Genomic DNA, 24,480 nt, shown 5'->3' with positions numbered 1-24,480 from the left:
CTATGCAGCATTTTTCATTTTTGTAACATTTTTTAGGATTTTTTACAAATGTACGACAATCGACAATTCAGTTTATTACAGTTGTAGTAGTTAATGAGTTAAAGTTTGTATTCGTTCAATACAATCCGTCCCTACTTTATCTTATAATCTTATATATTATTAATACACTAGGTCTAAATGAAACTTTGTGAACATTAAGGCTTTTTTGTTTTAAGATTTAACCCCACATATTATATAAGTCATCGGAAATTATGACTATTATTTGTTTTAAAATAACGCCTGTAATACTTCGCAATTGCTCGAATTCGAGCTAGCCTATAGGTTTACTAGTTTAATTTAATATTTGTAGCATATTGTTGCAACAGTAGTTTATATGAAAATGTTACAACTTCATTATTACAACTCAAATTGCAATACTAATATTGCTATAATGTTTTGAGTTGTCTTAAATTAGGTCTCTTCTAAGTTAAGCTAAATTTTGTTAACACTGCTAACTCAATAAATAATTCAATAAAAAACAAAGAATAATTATTTATTTTTGTAAAAAAAATACAACAGACTTAAATTGCTCTATAAAGAATTAAATAATTTCAATAAAATAAACTTTTGTATTAGCTTCTATGATGATTTTTGATACAAAATTTAAAGAGTATGTCCACATTGCAGGTGACTATCTATAACTAAAAGTGTTACTCTGCATGTATTTTTCATAGTTATGCGTTGGTTGTTATTTTATTACTGTAATAAACAAAGATCGGGAGATACCATCATAAAGCTTTTTTTAATAAGATAATAAATTAAAATCTTATAGTGGTATTAACGAGTATCTTTAAAAATATTATAATGCATATACATGTTTCTAACTTGAAAAAGTAACGTTTTAATATTAAAAATATATAGGAAGGAAAAAAGAAAGTGGAGAGAGAACTTAACTTGCTCAGCTATGGGGACGGAGAAGGCTGGGTTTGATTTTTTCCTTCCTTATTTTGAATACTATATTTTTTTTTTTTATTTATTACTCCATTGTTATCTGTTAATGTGTTAAAACATAGTTCAGTAATTTCTGTGGAATAACTTGTCCAGGCAGTATTATTCGTTTTTGTATATTATATTATAATTTTAAAGTAAGGTTTGTGAGTCATGGAAATCAATGGTAATAGATAGTCATGGAAAGTTATGGAAATTAATGACAAATTTTCTGTGGACACCCTTAAACCTTTTCAGTGGCAGAGTAGTTTATATGTGCACTGATTGTTGCTTTTGTTAATAGTCACTGGACCATTGACAGAACTGCAGATTGCGTACATGTGTAAGGAAACTCTCCATGGTCTTGCGTACCTACACACCATGGGGAAGATGCACAGGGATATTAAGGTAAGTGACATTTTTATGACACTACCATCCATCATAGTATGAAAAACTAAAAAGAGACGCAAACGTTTAAGGTTTAAGCTGTATTTTTTATGCTTTGGAAGTGTAAATTCTCAACTAGCATATTTAATCTGGAGAATAGTGGCCACATAACTCAACTTCTCCTCTCTTAAATCCTCTTGAGTCCTTAAATCCCATTATTCGTTTTTACTAAAACCATTGATTTAATTTGTGTAACAAGATGTCACTGTTTATAGGGAGCCAACATCCTGTTAACGGAGAACGGCGACGTGAAATTAGCCGACTTTGGTGTTTCTGCCCAAATCACCGCCACCATTAACAAGAGGAAATCTTTTATTGGAACTCCGTATTGGATGGCCCCGGAGGTTTGTAGTTTTAGTGTAGAGATTTTGAAAACAAAGAGTAATCTATATAAAAGTAATTCATTAAGGGTTTGTGTTTTCTATTAAACATTATTTTAATGTCAAACAGATATGTTGCTGTTATGATGTAAATATCTGTAAATGAATTTGGTTTACTTAACAATTTACTTACTCTGAGTCAGGGACTCTCACTAATCAAAAAAAGTTTGGGTAGTCGAGTGGTTTTATTGCTTGTCTTCAAACCTGAACATCACTGGTATGACTTCAAGCAAATTCGATTCTCATCCGAGATGACACAATCAATTAAAAATGCTATCTAACAGAAGGTGGAAGTTAGATAGTAACGTGAACGTTTTGGACTGTTCCCTAGCAAAAGAAAAATAAGTGTCAATCAATAGCATTGATAAACTAAAAGCGCTCATTAAAATAGCTTCCCTAAAACATTATGTGGAATTTTGAATGTTTTTTGTGTACAGGTAGCAGCAGTGGAGAGAAAAGGAGGCTACAATCATCTGTGTGACATCTGGGCAGTTGGCATCACTGCTATTGAGTTGGCAGAACTGCAACCTCCCATGTTTGACCTGCACCCAATGAGGGTACTGTTCCTCATGTCTAAAAGTGGTTTTAAACCACCTACGCTCAAAGACAGAGATAAATGGTTAGTTTGCGGTTACTGTATTTCATTAGTATGTTATTTAACTATCAAAAATGAATTTTTGCGGATTAGAAAAATCAATATAAATCAACTTTAGAAAGAACATATAACTAAACTAGAGATTATTTGCTACTCTATTCTTCTCTTTAAACTAAGAAAACGGTATGTAAATTTTAATAGTGTGGATAAAAATAAGTTATTGAATGAAAGGTTTTTTATGTAACATACCTTTTTCGTTCATCCTACCTAAGCGTTTTGTACGATTGAGGTGTTGTAAGCTTAAGTAGGGACGAATGGTAAATCCAAAGGTAAGCTTGCCCCCCTAATCTTTGATTTCCATATGACACTTTCAAAGTTCATGGTAAATAAAAAATAAAATAAAGTCTAAACTGGTTTTTATCATATTTCAGGAGTCCTACATTCCATAACTTTGTGAAAACCGCACTCACGAAAAACCCAAAGAAAAGACCTACATCGGAAAAACTATTACAGGTAGGAATTTATAATTTACCCAAAACTTAAAATTCGATTATTTTCATGATGGGATAGTCTTTGAAATATTATCTGGTAAGTGAACAGGATAGTAAGGAATTTCATATCTCCAAATTTTCAAATATCTTAAGAACATTGTCATAAATTTGAGGTTAATGTGGAGAACCTCTAGAACCATTTAACATATAAAACAGATTAATGAATATAAAACATGTACAAAACCATAGCCTTCTCTAGTACACAAGGCCGCGGCAAGCGAGAACTGGCAACGTTGCATCTGAGTCTTGGTGCGCAATCGCCTTACAACTACAATGAATGGAGGAGTCGATTACCGACTTGCTTATTCGGGCTTCTACTACCTTAAATAATTAGTAATGACATTGAACTTGTTACTACAACATACCAGATAGATGTGTTGTGCCTGGGTGCAAGAGTAATTACGAAAGCTCAATTAAAACTGAAGGATACATACAGTGTTCTAAGATTCCAAGTGATCCGCCGTGTAAGCAGCAATGGCTTCATGCTATTCCTCGGTTAGATTGGACACCTTCAAACAATTATCGTGTTTGCGTGAAACATTTTCAAGAAGATGACCTTATTTTTTGTACAAAAATATAAGAATAAAGACAATGATTGGTGTAAATATAGAAGCGAGTGTTAGGTGAGAATACCTAGACTATTTCCTAATTTACCTTCGTATTTTAGTGATGAACGCTGCTGAACAAAATAGCTTTAATGACTAGTACTTCAAAGAAATAAAACCGTGTTTCTTTTAAGTACTTGTCAAAAATATGTACTACACCATCTACATACCATACAATGAAAGCATCAGAGTCCGACTCGTCTAAATGCTGATTTGGTTAAAAAATTCAATGAATATTGTGGAAAGTCATATGTCCTAGCTTCTGAAATCGTTAACAAATTGCCAAACGTTTTATTTGATTTATTTTGATTTTATATTCCAACGGACAGCTCCATTGTGATATTGGTAAACATATGAACAATACTTGCTTACGAATAGTACAATACAATGTTTAATAGTAAATTGATTGTTTTGCTTGATAATTATTCAAATAAAATAAAATAAAATTCAGTCAGTGTGCCTTCAAACAAGAAAATAAAACTTCAAATTTTGTTGTAGCTAGCTAGACTTATTGTTCCACAATCCCAGGTATTGGCTAAAACTTAATATTTCTACTGTATTTCAAACTGAAAACCATTTTATTTGAACAAATTATTAGATGTTAGTCTCTAAAAATCCATTTGCAAATTGCAATGGAAGTTTTATTTAATTATGAAATTGACAAAGAAAATATGCAAAGTCCAGACATGTCCACATTCATCGTACTTACAATATGATAAATACAACCAAATAAAAACATTATGTTTGTATTTTTAGTTTTAGACATATTGTGCTATGTTGTATTTTTTACTAAATAAATAAGCTACCTTTACTCTAATTGTCTATTTTACCATATCCTAAAATCCACTAATGTATTTTATTTACATACTTTCATTCATTGATACAAAGCAGCAAAAACAGTAATGCTCCCATAGCCTAGCGTGTGTGCTCGACCCAGGCAGCGGGTGATTGCGACGTTGCCAGTTCGAACGTCACGGCCTTGTGTATTAGAGGTGGCTATGATAAAACAATTTTACTTTCAATTGTCACATAGTATACCTACTTCCGCTATGTCTCAGGTGGTTTTGTTAATTTAGTTTTTGATTAAAACTTATGTTAAACGTCATTGTATGTTGTGTGTTTAAGCACCCTTTCTTCATATCGGACATGAGCAAGAGATTAGCCATTGAGTTGCTGCAGAAGGTCAACAACCCTTCCCACAATTTCACAGAATTTGAGGCTGACGATGATGGCGTAAGTAGTGTCAAGTCAAACTTTACAAAGCTTCGGTTTTAAGTAATTGGTAATTTTTAATAATCCGTCCATCTAATGTTGTCTAGTAAAATGTTTTAAACACTTAACACTGACTGAGAATTATTCAAGTATTATTGGAGATATTTTCAATCTCTGGAACAGTAGTTTCTTATTGAGATGGGAAGGAACCTAGAACTAACTGTACTGGGAAACACTTCTAGCTTCCCTCCTCAGGCTGTGAGGTTGTTATAGTCTGTTAAATAATAAGTGTTGTTGATTGATTTTTAACATTGTGGCAGTAGTCTCTGGATCACTATGACTATTACAATAGTAGGTTATGTTACCTTATGTATGGCCAAGTTATCTGTCTAGAGTACCATGGTTTCGAAGTTCTTGACGGCATAATTTTTTTTAAGTTTACAGGGTGTTAAGCATGTTTAATCCTCTTCAACCTGGGCAGTGAAAAGATTCGTTAGTTGAAACCCTGAATACAAACACCTTAAAGGAAACATTTAAAAAGCAGCGTGGTCCCAGTTGAAACACTAATCAGATTTGCGTGCGTGTGAGCGGCAAAAGTTTGGTCATGACATTGGGTAACGTGTCCTGTGTTCTAAAGTAGCTGCTCTATATCAGCTGTTTTTTGTTTGGATTGTTATAATTTCCCATTATATCTATTGAAGTCTTGTAAATAAACTTGGATTGAAAACATAACTTGTTGAGCAGATATTTTTACGGTAAATTTCAAATTCTTAAGTTGTATATATAAATAATCTTTTTTTTTAAACAAAAGTAAAGTGCCTTGGTGGATTTTTTTCACTTTTTTGTCTGCCAAAAACTTTACTAATCAGAACGTTTCTTTCTGTTTTGTCATTTTGTTTGATTGTTTCCCAGCTATGTTATTGATTCTTTCCCTCCTCAAGATGGCTGGATTCCAGATGCTGGATCTTTATGAAACCTCTGTTTTCTACCAGTTTTGGAAAATTACCTCAGTGTTCCATAAAAAATTACCTAAACACCACTTAAAAAAGAAGAAATATACTCTGTTTTCAAATTGATTGATTACTGTATTTTTCAGAAGCTTTCATGCTGTCTCCTTCTCTACAATGTTAAGGTTTTCAAAGACTGAGAGTCTAATCCACTTTATCTGATTTTAGGCTGTTCCAAATGTTCCGCAGAGAATTGCGTCCCGACTGACCAGCAAAAACAGGCGAACATCAATAGAAGCTGGTGAGCTCCAATCATTTAACTACATTTTTAGTAATACCATCACAAATATTGAATGTTTTTAATACTGTTTAAGTGTATTTTTAGATATAAGTAATGGCATCTGTAATTAATCCTTGTATATTGAAAAACATTTTATTTTATGTTTATTTTTAAACCAGAACTTTAAAACAAAACAAATTGAATGATTGGTTTCAGTTTCAGTAGTGTTTTTAGGATCTGATGGTATTTTATTTATGAGTTTTCAAAGGCAAAGTACTTTATTGTATCTGTAATGTTTGATGTTTTGCCAAGCATGATGGTTATTGCAGGGTGACCACTCAACCGGGAAATCGGGAAAACCGGGATTTAGCCGGGAATTTTAGTGATCGGGAAAAAACCGGGAATTAGCCGGGAATCCAGAGTAAAAACCTGGAAATATTTAATTTATTGTGTATCAGTATTTTTCTTCGACAATTAAACAAGAAATGTACCCCAAATGCTACGATGAACAAGCAAACACGCAGTTGCAGCACAATAACACATTAGCGACGTGTCTGACACGGTTGCTATGCAAGATTTGCGACCTTGATTTACTCTTCACTCTTCACTCTTCAATATTAGGAATGATCATCGATAGTCGATGTTTTCGAGACATCGATGTTTTGTCCAAGTATTGAGATATCGATGTACACTGGAACTCTCCAGTGTACATGGGATAAGCATCGATAGGTTTACCATCGAATATCGATAACACCATCTTTAACATCGTTGCAAAAACATGGTTATCGATGTTTTTCCGGTTTTTATCTGGTGTTTGTACTCATAAACAGCAGATGAAAAACTGGAAAAACATCGATGTTTTTGCAACGATGTTACCGATGGTGTTATCGATATTCGATGGTAAACATCGATGGTTGACCTATCGATGCTCATCCCTATTCAACATGTACATCTGCCTCCAGTTACCAACTACTGAGTACTGATCGCCTATATTTTGGCGTGTGACGTGCGGTCGGTTGTTCCCGCCTGCCCTGTCCCCTCCCCCGCCTCCTAGTGTAGTGAGCGTGAGCGACAGTCTGTGTGAGTGAGACAGAGACATTTGTTGTTATGCTGGAGTCTTGACCTTCACCCCCTAACCTAAACCTCACAAGTAACAACGTGCAGTGCCAGTGCAAGTGCGGGCGCCGGGCGGTCGGTCATCGACTTCCTGATTCTGTGATTTACGACATGCGTGTCTGTAGTACTAGTTCTTACATAGTTTCAAGTTTCGTTTTTGCCGTGTTTAGCTACCAAAGGTAAGTGGTACTCATTGATGTATTTTTATTAGTAGGCCTATACATTACTTTAGATTTAGACACTGTTGTGTTGTGAAGCAAAATAATGCTAAGACACTGTTGTGTTGTGAAGCAAAAATAAAATGCTAAGAGAACTACAAATTATTGTCCATCCTATTATCCTATTATTATTTACTGAGTTTAGAAGTCTCAAGTCTTAACTCTATATTTAAAATAAAGAAGTGCTTATTGGAGTCTCATTCAACAACTCAACATTAGATTGCATTTAAGTTGCATGCTGTTATTATTTTTTTAGCGTTAGGTATTTCAATGCTGGTGTTGGTTTTAAAAACTTGTTTTCTCGCTGTCTTACTTATTTTAGATAACGAATTAAAAATTCTTCAATGCACACATTTTTTATTTTTATTAGCCTTTAGATACAAGAGTAATAAATTAATTGTAATACCTAAACAAATTAGTTTTTTACTATTGTTTATGAAATCGAATCCGTGAACCACTATTGCCTATACACAAAATAAGACTTCCCATGTAATGTTCAAATTTGAAGCAAAATTATGTGGTGCAATCTGTTGATAAGGATAGTCAATGGTTTCACTGTTTGAAGTCTACTCGACACATGTTAACATAGACGTAAAGAGTAAAAGCAGGGAACCGCTCCAGTTCTTGCCGACACGAAAATATCGTACCCTCCCGGATTTTATTGTACCCGCCCCTCTATAACTAAATAGAAGCAGGGAACCGTTCTTGTTCATTACGCCACGAAATAATCGTGCTCTTTAAATGCTGTTTGAATTCTTTCTGATTACAGTATTTATTCGCGGTTCTGTTATTTGAGAAAGATATGTCACTGTAGTAGAAGATGTAAAATTTTATTTTCATTAAAAATATTATACTCTGATGTAGAATGGTGGCCTCAATATATAGTCGATTTTTAACTGAAAGCCGCTGGAGCTCGGCCCTACCTGCGAGTGAGCCGACCCACGCACACACACACACCATCACCCAAATCGCCTAAAAGCCCCGATCCCCTCCACTACCTAGAAATATAACATATGTTGTATGATACCTCAAAGTAGCAAATCATTTTAAGTTAGATATACTGTAAAATGCTTAGTGTTAGTAAATTTGTTGTTTAATTCCATGTAAAATGAGTCCAAATACGAAATTATTACAAAATGAAATAGTAGAAAAATATTCGTAACTTCTACATTTTGCATGCAAAAAATATATTGTTTGGTATCATTTTACTTAACATTTTGAGCTGAAGCCAAAAGCATTAACCGATTCTATCAACGATAGTAAAATTAAAGAAAAATGATAGATAATTTCTTTTAGCCAGTGATGAGTCACACGACAGGTGTCTGTTCCGTCCTAATCCCTTGCGTGTGTGTGTGTGAGAGAGAGGCCTGCGTGTGTGTGAGTAGGGTCGACGACCCTTCAGCCAGCCGCGTTCCCTGAACAATCATATTACATATAAATTTGTATTCATTTTTGTAACCAACTTCAATTATTGGAGATGCATGGAACGCAATATAGTATCTCGTTACGTAATGAACTGCTTATCGCGAGCTTTAGGGGAATCCAAGTTTTTAATACCAAGTGGCTAAATAATTTTAGATACGTATTTGACGCGATTTTCTTTTTATTTCAGATAACCATGTCTCTATCAAAGCCGAGTACAACAACTTTTCGATCCTCATATATTTTGGACTTTCCCTGGGTAAAGGAAGATCCACGTTCAAATACTTCCGCATTATGTACTTGGTGCAAAACTACCATTAACATTGCTAGCATGGGAAAAACCGCCCTGAAAAGCCATTCTAAGTCAGCAAAACATTGTTTGAACGAGAAAAACCGGGAAAAATGTTTGAAAATTGGGATGTTTTTTCGAAATTCTGATGATAAACATAATGAAGCCAGCACCTCTTCTCTCCATACGGATACAGCCACTGTTAGTGACCAAGTTACTGATCCTGGCCCTTCTACACAATCCACTGCCTTGCCACAGACCTCGCCCCACAGTACACCAGAAGATCAGCTAGCTCGAAGAAATACTCCTGCCCTAAAACATTTCTTGTTCTCAGAATCCGTTACAAAATCCGAGATATTTTGGTCTATGCAGATAGTTCTCAATCATATATCTTTCAGAACTGCAGCCAAACTAGCCGCTGGGTTTAGTAAGCAATTTCCAGATAGCGAAATAGCTGGGAAAATCAAGCTACAGAGAACTAAAATAGGGTACACCATTGTGTTTGGACTTGCACCGTACTTCCGGCGGCAGCTGGAGTCGTCATTGAAAGATGCGTCATACATTGTTGTTTGTTTTGATGAAGCGCTGAATAAAGTGTCCCAAAAACAACAAATGGACATACACCTTAGATTTTCCAAAAAATCCCAGATTGAAACGCACTACTTTTCCTCTGTTTTCTTAGGAAATTCGAAAGCCTCTGACTTGTTGGATGCCTTGACTGGCATATTACCGAAAGATTATCTAAAAAAAGTCATTCAAGTATCAATGGATGGTCCTAACGTGAATTTGAAAATGCTAACAGAATTAGAGACCTATCTAAAAGAAATACCGGACAGTCACTTATTGCTAAACATAGGAACTTGTGGCCTTCACACATTGCACAATGCATTTAAAGTTGGAATAAATAGCACAGGATGGGAAATAATCACTTTTTTACGTGCTTTGTATAATCTATTTAAAAACTCACCTGCCAGAAGGTCTGAATATGTACGGCTATCAGGATCTAAATTGTTTCCTCTTCAATTTTGTGCAGTAAGATGGGTTGAAAGTGGACCTGTAGCAGAAAGGGCATTGAAAATCTTGCCCAACGTAATTAAGTACGTAACAGAAACGACTAAAGAACCCAATTCCTACAGCTTCAAGGTTGTGAAGGAAAAGATTAAAGATAAAATGTTGATGCCTAAACTCGCATTCTTTTCATCTATGGCCTCAATGATAGAGCCGTTTCTTCGTGAATTCCAAGGAGACCAGCCGATGGCACCTTTTTTGTACCAAGAATTAAATTCACTAGTGTTATCGTTTTTGGAAAGAATTGTAAAGGAAGATGTTTTGAAAAGTGCTAAAAACAGAGCAGAAAAAATCCAGCTTACCAATGACAATCTGAAACCTGCCAAAACTATAGATATAGGCTTTGCTACACGTGATGCCCTCAGAAACTCAGGCGAAAAAACACAATTGGATGTATTAACCTTCCGAAATGAATGTAGAACGGCTATTGTAGCCATGACGAAGAAACTCATGGAAAAATCTCCACTGCATTATAGTTTGACAAAATACATTTCTTGTTTGGACCCAGGAACAATTGGTTTCGATAGAGCACTTGCTGAGGTTAGATTGACAAACTGCTTGGAGTCTTTTGTTTCAAAAAATCTAATTTCTGGAATAAAAGCCGACTGTATTAAGAAGCAATATAGAGAAATATTCCTCTCTGAAGAAACTATGCAACTGTGCAAGAAGTACAAAAGAAACCAGGTCCGACTGGACAAGTTTTTGTTTGAGATTATTTCCAATAACGGAGGGACAGAACAGTACAAACATCTGACTGAATTTTGTTCAATTATTTTGACACTGTCTCACGGAAACTCCACCGTGGAGCGAGGTTTTTCTATCAACTCCGAATGCATTGTAGAAAACCTGAAAGAGGAGAGTCTGGTCGCTTTGCGCCAAGTTTATGATGGGATAAACACAGCTGGTGTCCCGGTAGAGCAATTTGAAATTACTAAGGAGCTCGTGCATTGTGCAAGAAACGCTCACTCACTTTATACAGAACATTTAAGAAAAAAGGAAGAAGAAGTCGGTGAAGAGGAAAAAGCAAAAAAACTTAAAAGGAAAGCTGAACTGGAAAAAAAAGAACTGGAAGAGAAGAAAGCAAGAATCATAGAAGATGCAAGAAAACAGGCAGCTCTACTAGACGAAAAAATTGCCAATTTGAATAAATAAGTTTAGGATTGTATATTTTGTGGATTCTATATTGTGTACATATTAAGTTTTTTAAATATTACTCTAGGACAAATGAGTAAATCATTGACAGCTTACATTTTTTTATAAGTTGCGTTTATTTTTCAATTAAGTGTGATTTAAGTGTTTTATATAAACTATTTAAAAGTCTTAAACATCTTTTCCTCTGCCACAAACGTGGAATCAACTACATCATACTTGTAAGTATAATTTGTATGTTTATTTTGCATGTTCTTTTTCTACTGGTACATATAATTGTTTTTTTAGAACTTTTAATAACTCACTAATTAACAGTTATTATTTTATATTTTAGTATTTTTTATTTTTTGTTCATGTTAAGTAATAAATGTCTTGAATTATTAACTATCATACTATACACACGTTATTAATTTACTATCGTATGTATATTAGCACATCAGTATTCATTTCAATATTTATTTGCATGAATTGTTACGGGGTGGGAGCTATTTGACAGACGCAACATTCTTACTACGTTTTACTCAGATAATTGGGGTCGGTGCTCGATGTGGCGGGAGGAGGGTGCGAGGAGGGAGGGTAATTGACCTTGACAGCCGGCAGTATCCGGGCGGGCGGGCGTCGGGCAATACGATCAGAAACTGTACAATGTACAACATAACCACTATGTCCGCGTCAGTTCCGTGCTGAATTGTGCGAATGAGTTGGTAGTTTTTTTTTATTTCAGCTCTTATTAAAATGCGTCTTTAAGAAATTAGTAAATTTAGCAGTATATTTTCATCTGTTGGTATGAAAATAGGACTTCAATACGCCCTGGAATTCCTTGAAAAATACCCGGGAAAACCGGGAAAAAACCGGGAATAAAAAAATCTGTTTTGAGTGGCCACCCTGTTATTGACTTTCTGTAATAATTGCATTAACCAACACTTCAACTGTTAAGCATTGGATAGTTTTAAAGCCGTTTGTTAAGATCATAAAACCAGTTACAAAATTCCAAAGATTAATTATTACTAGTGGTCGTCCAGTGGTCGAAAACTCGACCAAAAACATGTAATGGACACATATTGACTATTGGATACTGAAGTAGACATCCCATCTATATGGGCCAGCTGTCGCCATTTTTTAAGTTAAAAACCATGTAGTTGTGTGAGCTATTCATTGAAAGCATGTCTTAAATTCTATTTTCTACCTTATTTTTTGTTGCTGACAAAGTTGATGGGTCATAACAGTTGCTATAGCTCATTCAAAAAGTTTGACTTAGTAAAAAACATCATGTATTCAACAGAAATTTAGTCATTTAGGTAAGCACAGTCTGTTGGTGGCTCACATCAACTACGACGAATTTAATTAAAAAACTGGTGACAACTTTAACATGGGTATGGAATTCAAAGGTACAGGCTTCTCTATTTTTACCCCACGCTGTAAATAAAACATGTGATTGGAATTTCTTCCATTTGTTTTGATTTTCTGTTTATATTTCGTTGTTATTTCGTCACCAGCATGGCAACCCATAAAGCCCATGTTAAATTTTTTAAATTTCAAATTCATTTTTTGTGTTTATATTTGAGCCAATTTTAATTTTCAAAGGGATTCTGCACTTCTACAGGAAAATATCTTTCTAATGGTATGCGTAGGTTTTCCCTGTGATGCACACGAGCCGAGAAAAAAGGTTTTAGAGAAACATGCTTGCCTATTAATATATAGATAGATTAGTTAACAAAATTACTTGGGTGTCACTATGAGCTCTCTGAAACATTATCGACAAGACTTTGTGTCTGCTTCACAACTGTGTAGCTATTAAATGTAATTTGTTGACATTAATAATGTTAACAATCCAAATTTCTCCAGACAAGTATGTGAGGGTTTGTTTGATGTTTCAGCAGATGTGGTACAACCCGTGGATCCGACACAGTTTACCGACATCAACAGAGCCTGGGACATCATGGACATCAATCTTGTCATGAACAACATTGACGTAAGTACAACTAAACATCTTTGTAACTTCTCAGACCAATTTTGGCATCATATTTCTTCAACATATTGCCTGTTAGCTGACACACTCCTCTGTATGGGGGCTTTGTGAGACCTGGTAGTGAATGTATTCATAATAAATAAATCATATCAGCAAACTGACACATACTCTTACCCATTAGCTACACATTAAAATTGAACGTCTTACTATACTGAGTAACTGGAGGGAGGTAGGCTAACTATGGGTTTTTATCGGGGAAATCACAAAAAATGCAATAACGTTTGAAACTTAATTTTTAAAGTGTTAAAAGATGTTAACTAGGGTGGGTTCGGTTGTCGGTTTTACTGGGTTTTAGCAAAATAATAAACGAAATCGAGAGTTGACTGACTTAGTTTATGCTATCCCACATTATTGAAAGTATATTATATGTATATTTAGCAAAACTGTAGTGTATGAAATGAAAAGCAATTTAAATCTTTTTTTTCAGCACGTCCACAATTGTGATAATCAAAGTACTGACTGGACCAAAGGAGATATATTTACCGAGGATATGACCATCACAAACGAAAAGTAAGTATGATCAATAATACAGTTAGGAATTATTAGAAAAATCCCTGTTAAGCATACGTACAGAACCCCAGTGTTCTAGAGTCTTGCCAATATAGACTGGGAACTAACTTTTCAGAATATCTTACTGTTTAAATTATCTTTTTTAAATTCCTTCTGCAATCCTGTTTTTACATTCCAGTTTTACGTAGTGAAAGAAATGTTTTATAAAAGGAGTGCATATTTTAGCAATATCCACTTTATTGTCCTGTATCAATATTCTACTTCATGGTATTGCATAATTTCTTCATATCTTCTTCACATTTTAGAGTGGACAAAATAAGCCATTAAAGATGTTTGCATTTACAAAAGTTTACCTTCTTATTCAAGAAATCTTTAAATTGCAACAATAATTTTAATCTCTTGTTTTTTTTTACAGAACAAAAATTTTTCTGAGTATATTGCCTTTTTAATTTTTGAAACTTTATTTATATTCACGTACTGTTTTGTTTGAAAACGAAATCTAATGTGCAAGTCATTAGATTAGCAGTACGTTACAATGTGAATTATTTAAACTTTTTATTACAAATTGTTAACCCAAACTGTTAAACTACCCTACTTGTAATCTTCTTCTGCTATTTTCTCAATATTTCATCAAAGTAAAGAGTAAGGCTTAAATAGTATAGCAAAAGCTGTATTTGTTTATCAGTTCAATTTATGTTTAATAAGCTCTATGAATTTCGCCTTCAAATTCTAATCACTTTAACTAGTTTCAGATTACGAATTTATCCTACTTATAGTTTGCTAGATGTCATTCAATTAACGTTTTAAGCAAAACTTTTAGTAGGCCTACACCAGTCCTGCTGATCTGAATCATTTATTGAGGAAAAAGGTAACAGTATTTAAATGAAAAAATTGATCTATGTGTTCTAAAGGGGTGTCCAGCCGTTCAGGAAACCATACGGTAACCATAACTTGAATTTTGATGACTGAAAAAAATTTGTGTGTGTACATGAACTTTGTTTGAAACCTGGGAATTTGGAGTGATTACCAATAGCCTATTTCCGAGCAGCTATTCATTTGTGGCATTTGTTAAGGTTGACGTTTAGTAAAACGAACAGGGATCGCAGGAGTTGATCTGAACATTGCCGCAATTAAGGTTGGTAAACACGGATATTTCTGGCAATCGTGAGATATATTTTTGACGTTTTCTTGTTCGCAGGAAAAATTAAGACCGCATAGAGTCATAAAAACTCATTTTTTAAATTCGTTATGCATATTTCACTGCATTTCTGGCTAATCTGAACAGGGTCCAGTCCCATTTAATTCGGTTCAGTGGTTCTGGTGTAGGTACTATTAAATTGAATTTTTTATATTATCAATTTAATTATTTTTACTGAACTCAATATGAATGAAAAATTATTAAGGCATTAAATACTTAAACTTAATAAGTATGCTGTAGTTTACTTTAATTACTATATCAGATAGGCCTAATATAGCTATTTTATGAATTACTGTACTTTTTTAAATGTTATGTTTAAGTGTACAATGCAGCACTCGTAATTGTAGACCCGTCAATTAAGCTAAGCACACGCTTTGCTGGTAATTGAGAACATAGATATAAATATCAATACTGGATTGCTTATTGTTCATAAGTGTCTAAATCTACATTTTTTTATCATAGTATTTTGTAGAAGCATAGCTATGGAAATTGTCAATTTCTAAGAATCTGTTGTTTAATACAGGTTGGGCGAAACAGGATTCAACCAATTGAAAGCATAGGCTTTACAGATAATTAAATAACATGCAGAGTTCCAAGTTATGCTTTTTTTGTCTTATTTCCACAGTGTTTAAAATCGAAGAACCGCTTTTACAATCCAAGTGTTAGATGTTTATGTCTATGTTGTGGTATATCTCGCTTATGTATTCCATAGCCCTATCTATGAGAGCCCCTGTGCACATTATGGGGAGTTGCGGTGTTGGGAACATGTAAGTGCTTCTGATCAGTTTCAATCCTGGGAACCAAAAATCGATACTGAAATTATGGGAATGTCCCTCAGGTAAAGGATTTCCAGAGTTCCCCTTATAACCTTGGCCATGCTGTCTCTTTTTGCAACTTGTTTGCAGTTTGTTCTTTTTCAAACCTATTACCCATAACCTCCTAATTTTGCCCTTTGTAATGCTGGACATTTTGGTTTTATAATTCTTTTGTGATACTATGCTGGATATAATAGGTACACTTTAAATCAACTGAGATCTATCGTAGTGTTAAAGCGTGATTTAGCGATTTTATCCACTAATCAGCAGAGTCTAGATATTTCACAACAAACTTGCGACAAAGACAGACACGTTCCGATCGGTATTGTTATCAATTTTCACACTTCTCAACATCTTAAAAAAATGTTTCCTTTGATTAATTTTCATCCCCACACCTCCTGGGCTAAAATAGGCTGAGAAAACATGCGTGAAGAAATAAATTAAATTTGTTACTGTGCTAAAACTAAATTGCTATGTAGCCTATATATGAAAACGATTATGCAGAAATGCACATAGCTATTCTACACTCATCCTTCACTCATATTTGGGTTACAATACGCACCTAGGTGGCATCCCCATCTTAAATGGTGGTAGTAATAATAATAATATTTGAATTTTTGTCAATGCTATGAAGTTAGACTTAGGACACTAAATCATTCCCGGTATGGCACATTGCATACAAAATAATATTTTCCATCCTTAGAAACATTTTAATTAGGGATGGTCAAGTCTCGAAATTTTCGGGAAATTTTCAATCTCGTTACACGAGACGAGATTACTTTTTGGCCGAGATTTTTATCGAGACGAGAATAAAAAAAAAAAAAAAAAAAAAAAAAAAAAAAATTAAAAACACCTGCAGAAAGGCAATGCAATACCCGCAATACAGGAGCGTGTTGTAGTTGCGTTTCCTTTTCGAAGGCGTTCTTATTTAATTAATTCTTTTAATGTAAATATTACTTTAATTCTTTTAATGTAAATATTACTTTCATTATTTTAATAATATTACTTTAATAACATTTGAGAAGTTTTGTTAAGTGTAAGTAGTGTGAGGAATGTTTTATTACTATAAAAAAAGTCAAAACAAGTCACTATTTTATAAAAATTAATATTGCTTTTATTTTATGATTTATTTTATTTTAGGATAAGTTGAACTCTATCCTAACTGATATCACCATGTTTCCTAATTGTAGGCATTTTTAATAAGTTAGGCGTGATTAATAAAAAAATGTTATGCTGATGTTATTTAACGAAAGATTGTAAATATTCTTGCCTATTATCATTATTTTAGTATTTAAACAGTCATCTAACAATGTTACAAAATCAGGTAAAAATTTCGAACGTGCATTTCCCGTTGTGTATGAGAAGAGAAATCTCGTCTCGATCTCGTCTCAAAATTTTATGAGAAATAAAAAATCTCGTCTCGTCTCGTCTCGAACTAAAAATCCAATCTCGTCCATCCCTAATTTTAATATTCAAAGTTCCACAATGAAAGTAGCCTATTCCATTTAGTTCTTGGTTGATAAAATGTTACAATATAAGTTTTTTTTTACATACCTCTTGATTTTAAAATAGCGTTATGAATTATCAACTTACACAACAGTTTGGAAATGAAATGTAATCATTTTTGTAATTTTAGAAGAGAACACCTTATTATTTGTTTAATCCTAAATAACAACTGCATGAGCGCAGTTTGTGATTTTTTTGATCATGTACCACCTAACCTTGTTTAGTGTTGTGTGTATTCTAATGTTTGTGTGTTGTTAGTGTTGTGTGTATTCTAGTGTTTGTGTGTTTGCATGGTTTGTGTAAATGTTACACCTCGTTTATAGTGTTCTTCTTATCATTTGTATTTTTCTTGTAAATTTAATATTTTTTTACAAATAACTTTTTTTATAATCCATGATTTTTGTCATAAATGTCAAACAAAAACTATTGTGTTATTGCCTGTGATGTGTTGGTACTAAAATTTTTAAGTAGGTAGTACTGGATACTGGCCGAAATCAATTCTTGGTTATTGGTGCCAACCGAACTAAAAGGCCATGACAGTAAGAACTAAGTTGCAAATGTTAACCTTTTTTTTTTACATTCCTCTTGATGTTAAATTACGTTAGTTATAAAAAAATAACCGGGATATTTGTTGTTTTATAGGTCTATTTTTTGTGTTTAAAATTTAGGAATTGAAAGTAGGTAATTACAAAATATAGTTGAGAAATCTTGGTGTTTCCAGTTTAGAGAGCAAATTCTTAAGCAAGTAAAATGAAGATCTTAAGCATAATACAAGTATTGTAGTTTGTAACTGTAAATTCAATTAACTTCTTGTGATACGATACAGAGTATCCTGCCACCATCTTCTAGGAAAGACAGGGGTTCTATGTAAATTCCAATAACCAAGAAAAAGTCTTTGAATTATACATAGGTTTTTTTGAGTACTGATTCACGATTGCTGTGCCGTCACTTCACCTGATGTGGTGCCTCATAGCCATCATCAGATTGTGCTTCCAAAAGGCCTTAGACTTTTGGTACCTAAGTACCATTGCTAACCCATTAACATCCGTTGTTGGTACCAGTGTGGTACAGAGAATTGCTTTTAGGTACCGACACATCACTAGCTATTTCACATTATTTTAAATTATGAGAGAGTGCTGCGTAAAACTCCTCTTGGAAAAAGATGTAATAGCATTTTCCTAGGAGCTGTTTGAATTTAAATTCTTGGAGTAGCCAAAATTCTTAATTTTTTAAGTAAAAAGCCCCCTTGAAATTTCTGACAAATATATTATTAGTAAACATTTTTAGAATTGATGTAAGTTAGTTTTGCTAGATTTCAAATCAAACAGACCTTACCAGTCACTCTCAACTAGAAGCTACCCTTAGATTCCTTTTATTTTGTTCTGATTCACTTGTAAGTAGATGCACAAAATATGTGTTTTTATGTTTTACAAGTTTTATTTTGCTGTCCAGGAGCCTATTGCAGTACATTGATGAAGAGCTTGTTTACAGGTATTTTTTGTATTTGCATTTTTGCTATCGGCTGCATTCTGCTTTGTTGCTAATATTTTGTATAACTCATTAGTCATTTGAAAGGATTAATAAATTTGTTGTAATGCTTGTTTGACGTCATAAACATAGTTTTTCAATTGTTTGTGCACTAATTTACAATTTAATTGGTTTAAACCCGTCTTAAAAAGTTTCATGTGTTTTTTTAGCGATTTTAATATAACACCTTCTTTTTATGAAAATAATCGCATCTGTTTTGGTAACATTTTTACTTACCAGTTCAGATTTGCTTATTCAATGTTTTTACATAGTTTTCTATTCGACTTATTTGTCTTCTATTACACTTTCAATATTTTTTATTTTGATTTTATTTTATTGTTCTAAGTATTTGGATTTTCTTATCTGATTTTTAAAATAATTGTAACTGAACTTATAACTTGTAACTTTTTTAGTATTAGCAACAATGCAGTTTGAATAAAATATTTTTTTTTCATTTATGGCAATTTCTATGTTGGATGATTTTCAATAATTAGAGTTTAAAAGGAAGAACAATACTAAAATAATTTTACCCATCTTGCTGATAGTCATAGATTTACTAATCAATGTATGTAGTTGTTAGGAGACAAGTTTACTGAAAATTGCATACAAAAAGATTACATTGAGCGTCTTTCTCACTGTAATTGTTTTGAATTATTATTTTCCTTCTTACCAAAATATTATTAATTAAAGGACTTTCCTTTGTAATATATTTACAACCAGTTTGGAATTTGATTGTTAAATTACAATCCTCTATGTTAGTGAATCTAATTAAGTTTTTAGTTTCAATTTTCAAAATTTCTCTATAAAATAAATATTTTGAGTTTAGAAACCCAGTTAGAGTTTATTATAAAATAGGTTTTAATTTTCCATCGTGCAAAATGTTTGGAAAACAATCTGGGTCACATATTATCCACGTTTGCCGTTCACAGATTTGTTTAAATTTGCAAAAGCGCTTCCTTTTTTAGTGTTCAATTTCATAGATGTGTTTGAATTTGTGTGAATCAGTGTTGATAGGATTAGTTATGGTTAAGGTGGTATAGTGATCCTGAATTGAATAGAAATATTTCTAATGCGTCAAGTACAATTTAATTATTTAGGGTGTCTCTTAAGTAAACAGCCAAACTACGGAAAATGGTATTAGCAACTCGCTGGCTCAGAATAAAAAGAAAATCAGAAATGATTTTTTTTCTAAAAAATAAGTCAAATTGTTACCCATTGTGATGAGCTTAACCTTATTTTGCCTTAATGTGTGAATAAGAAAAATTCAGTAAGCCTTTTACCTGCTCAAATTAAATATAATTTAAAATAATTACCTTTATAACACAAACTAGTGATGGTCAAAACCAGAAATTTCAAATCTCAAAACCAAAACCATAACCTAAAAAAATCGAATTTCGAATCTTGAATTTCAAAACCTAAATGGGAAAATTTTTAGTTACCTGATCAAGGTAATACAGGTAATGATAAAATTTTAATTATGACGAGGTGTTAGCCCGTCTTACGTACGGGAGTAGTCAGTTACAACTGTGTATAAATCAGAACAGCTAGCTTACACGTATAAAGAAAAAATTTATAGCAGCCTACAGTAGAAAGAGTAATTATCAATTGAGAAAGTGTATAGGCCTAGTCAACGATATCACCTTCCAATTCCATCGCATACCTGCTTCTTCCATAATCAATATCAACACAATACAATTACTCATACTATACACAATTTCCAGTAGGTCTGAATAGACACTCCCTAAAATAAAACGAAAACATCCAATAAAATTCACATTAGGCTACACATAATTATAACGTTGGTGTCCTGACATCATTAAACGAATCGTCCACACATATCCTTTATATCAATTTCACTGCATCAATTGCTAAATAAATAAGTGTAAACAAAGAAAAGTAAAAAAAAACATATAGTTTGTTTTGGTAAACAGCTGAGTCAATAAAAATAAAATAATATTCATTTGAACAAAAGAACTGGTCACATGTTGAAGGAATTCAAAACGTAAAACATGCTAGTAAAGCTAGTGACGTAATTAATGGTCTATGTTTACTATCCATTCCGTTAGTTATAATATCCTTAATAATTAAACCACCCTCATTGAATCAATATACACCGTAATTCCCCTTATTCATTTATTTAAACTATAAAATATTCAGCGCCTCCAAACGTAACCACAACTAAAGGCCTGGTTACACAGGATGCGGAATCTCCGCCGTGCGGTGCGATTTTTTCCGCTGCGGAGTTAAAACGACACTGGTTTAATGGAGTTCCCATGTATGCGGTTCCACTGACTTGCGATTCCGCATCCCGAAAATTCCGTTCCGCATGGCGGAGAAATCATACTGGTCTGAGAGCAGTAGCAGTGCGGATTCCGCCAGCGGAGAAGAGCCATAAAATATTGTGACCGTGCAGTTTCATTATGTCTTGTGCTGTAAAAAGAGTTATAGATGAACGATTATAAAGTAACACCTATAATCGCAACACCGATTTTCAACAAACTTACTGTTAAAATAAATTATTACTAGTGTACATGTTGCTCGAATTCGAGCAATTGCAAAGTATTACATGAGTTATTTCAAAACGAATAACAGTCATATTTACAATGAATTTAAAAGAGTCAACTCAAAGATTACTGGTGTGTAACTCAGACCATGTTTATCTTCGTTATTGATAAACCTAAAGCATTCCGGCCGGTTTTCTCCTTCTCAAAATGCCTCTCTGTACAGGCAACACAGGTCATTGATAGAGGGCCAATTGAGAACGAAAAGTCGTTTTGGGGTAGTGTTAGGGCGCATTTGTAACCTAATAGTTGAGATTGTCCAGGGTCAGGTGCTGACTGTGATGAGTTAGGCCTATTATATTGATGAGTTACGCGCCACTGTTCTGTAGCTACGGTTGTTATCACGATTACGATTACTCCTATCTATGTTTCGTTGTCGTCGCGTCGGAGGCATTTAAAAGAAAAAAAAAAACAACAAATAAACAAATTATAGCTACACAAAACAACGATAAATGCACAAATTTAATTTACAATAATGCTAACACGGTCCGTCATAGCGACACAAAACAACGATAAATACACTAATTTAAGATACAACCATACTAACACGATCCGTCTTGAGGGTTATGTTTACACAAACTCAAATAGCTTAGTAAAGAAATGTACTCAATGCGTTTCATTGAATTGAAAAATAAATAACAGCAATTAAATTATACAGCTGATCAAAATGTAAACAATTATGATCTTCATAACGATAACATGGGAACTTTCAAAGCCACTGGGGCAGAGCCCAAGGGACTTTTTCAAAAATGCAAGGCCAGTTTGCAAATCTACGCAACACGCTCTTTCCAATGAGACGTCAATGGATAAAATTGGTTAAGAAATGGCGGAGGAGTTCAACCGACAAAGTTTCATGTAGCGTATTAATTATATAGATAATACATTTAACATAAACTGTCGAAATGGTAGACCTGACGAACAATTATCCTGAGATGTTTGGGTATCAAGTGTTAAACGGGATCTCGTGATTGAAACGCCTTATGTTTTGTTAAATAAATAGCAAAAATAGGCCCCTTCACTGTCTCGATTCTTAAAAATGTCACTTCGATCAGTGTGACTTGACGCTAACAAAGATAAAAGATCGACAACATGATCATCAATGTCATCATATAGCATCAAAGCCAAAAGGGCTTTCCTCTTTCTATCCATACTCGTCGCTAGTTTGGACAGAACTGAATCTCCGCAACGTTATTTTCGCAGTCTGTAGAACCACCCCTCTAGATTTTTCGCTGCATAATTTTCCGCTGCGAAAAATTACGCACCGCATGGCGGAGATTCCGCATCCTGTGGAACCATAGCTTAAACACACGCCAAACAACTTTTTAGATTTCATAAAAGGATGGTTAGTCTAATTGCAGTATCCTAGGTCAATGATGACGTTGTGCTCAATCTATGTCATTCATATCTGTATATCTTTGGATAAAACCCGTCTGGGTTGTGGTGGTAATTTAAAATTGTATTCCCGAGGATTCTTGATCTCCTTCTTTATGACATCAATATTTCCGGGCCTAATCCAAACAAAGTTTAATCATTCAAAAACATTGATTGTAAACAAACCAAGATGAATTAAAACGTGTAAAAAATGGATTCTCCTACCCTTTCCTAAAAAAGTTGAGCAGTATAATAATTTGCATATCCTTTTTTTAAGACTCGTGTACAGAGCCTCGACTTGTATACATCGATGGTGTTACTTTTCTCGGTGGTCTACTAATCTTACTTATTTCCTAAAAATCAATGACAAATCAGAGTAAATAAAATAACCTAAAAATAAGCACTTTTATATTTAACCAGCTGTTAGTTAAAAGAAAATTATATTGCACTAAAACAAACCGAAGATTACAAAGATTTATTTAAAAAAAATCCTTTGAACATCTTAGTATTTTACCTATGTATATTTAAATAATCTGTCATCCTCTTATCAAAGGATTGAACGTATCAATGATTAGCATTACACATAGTATAAATAAGTCAACCCTTAGTATGTCTTTTAATTTTATCCAAATGCTGAATTTGTGTTACAAACGCTGAATGTTTACAGCTGTTATGTTAAACAAATTATATTACACCAAAAGCTAGTTTAGAATCTTAGCGTCGGCTGCTAGACTTTTCAAAAATTAAAACTTAATTTCTAAATAACTGGGACCCTAAACTAAAATTATGGCTTCGACATTCCCTAGTTCTCAAAATTATCTTTCTTTCACAACACAAATATCATGAAAATCCGTCGAGTGGTTGATTCAGAATAGTGAAATAAAAAAACACTGTTTCGTTTTAACATTATAGATTATGCGATTAAAACTAAAAGAGATTTGACTCCTGATCCAGACATAATAACATAAATGTGACGGATAAACTTACAACCCAAAATGAAATATTTTTATAAATAACAAACATTAAAATAAATGAAACTCCTGACATTAACATAAACATAAATATTACACTAATTAGAACATTTAGTAGTCAATAATTCTTTGTTTTGAATAAATATTGATATGAAACTGAATTGTAATTTGTCCCAGTATGTTATTTAAGATGGTTTTTACAGTTTAGAATACAATTTACTTGTTTCATTAGTGTTAATGTATATGTGTTTGCTCCGTTGCTACCAGCTTATAATGATACAAAAAATGACAGCAGTTTCTCAAAACTTTTGAATCTCAAAACTTTCCTATCCAATCTCGAAACGAAAACAAAAACTTTTCCAAAGTTTTGATGGTTTTGAGATTTGGTTTTGACACATCACTGACGCAAACCATACCTGTAAAACTAAAGTAACTTGAAGAAAAATCGTCCCATTTGAGCTTGACTGTATATTTATAGTACTAGTTTCGGAAGTTCCATCATACTCTCCCTACCCTAGTAGTGACTAACATTTCAGCAGTTAGGATTGTATTAGTTAGTAAGTTTGGGTCACTGATTGGTTTCCTGCTTGCATTAGGGGATCCCATGCACATCCGTTGTTCCATCTAGAAGAATCATACTCGCTGCAGTAAGTAGACTAACCAATAAATAATCGACCATTCAGTTCTTGTAGCTGACGTTTTATTGACATTTCTTTTATGATTCAAAAAGATATTTCTAAGTTTATA

At 33.4% G+C, this 24,480-nt stretch overlaps 1 protein-coding gene across 10 annotated transcripts in view; it reads left to right on the top strand.

Annotated features, from left to right (window-relative positions):
- Positions 1-24,480, top strand: part of LOC129004620 (mitogen-activated protein kinase kinase kinase kinase 5-like) — a 71,481-nt gene that overhangs the window by 17,524 nt on the left and 29,477 nt on the right. For 3 of the 10 annotated variants that reach the window (XM_054433157.1, XM_054433159.1, XM_054433155.1), the window contains exons 4-14: positions 1,271-1,374; positions 1,629-1,757; positions 2,231-2,412; positions 2,820-2,901; positions 4,670-4,777; positions 5,932-6,004; positions 13,123-13,217; positions 13,702-13,784; positions 15,695-15,820; positions 18,756-18,794; positions 24,330-24,380. In XM_054433157.1, the coding sequence (XP_054289132.1) occupies positions 1,271-1,374; positions 1,629-1,757; positions 2,231-2,412; positions 2,820-2,901; positions 4,670-4,777; positions 5,932-6,004; positions 13,123-13,217; positions 13,702-13,784; positions 15,695-15,820; positions 18,756-18,794; positions 24,330-24,380 (1,072 nt within the window). The remainder of the gene's footprint in view (positions 1-1,270; positions 1,375-1,628; positions 1,758-2,230; positions 2,413-2,819; positions 2,902-4,669; positions 4,778-5,931; positions 6,005-13,122; positions 13,218-13,701; positions 13,785-15,694; positions 15,821-18,755; positions 18,795-24,329; positions 24,381-24,480) is intronic. The other 7 variants (XM_054433156.1, XM_054433162.1, XM_054433160.1 and 4 more) reach the window with 7 other exon arrangements.

This window comes from Macrosteles quadrilineatus, unplaced genomic scaffold (assembly GCF_028750875.1).
Source record: "Macrosteles quadrilineatus isolate MER2022 unplaced genomic scaffold, UCM_ALF_1.0 Scaffold_10__1_contigs__length_6754688, whole genome shotgun sequence".
Taxonomy (NCBI): domain Eukaryota; kingdom Metazoa; phylum Arthropoda; class Insecta; order Hemiptera; family Cicadellidae; genus Macrosteles; species Macrosteles quadrilineatus.
The sequence above is the reverse complement of the archived record's forward strand: the minus strand, read 5'-3'. Positions and strand labels throughout refer to the sequence as shown.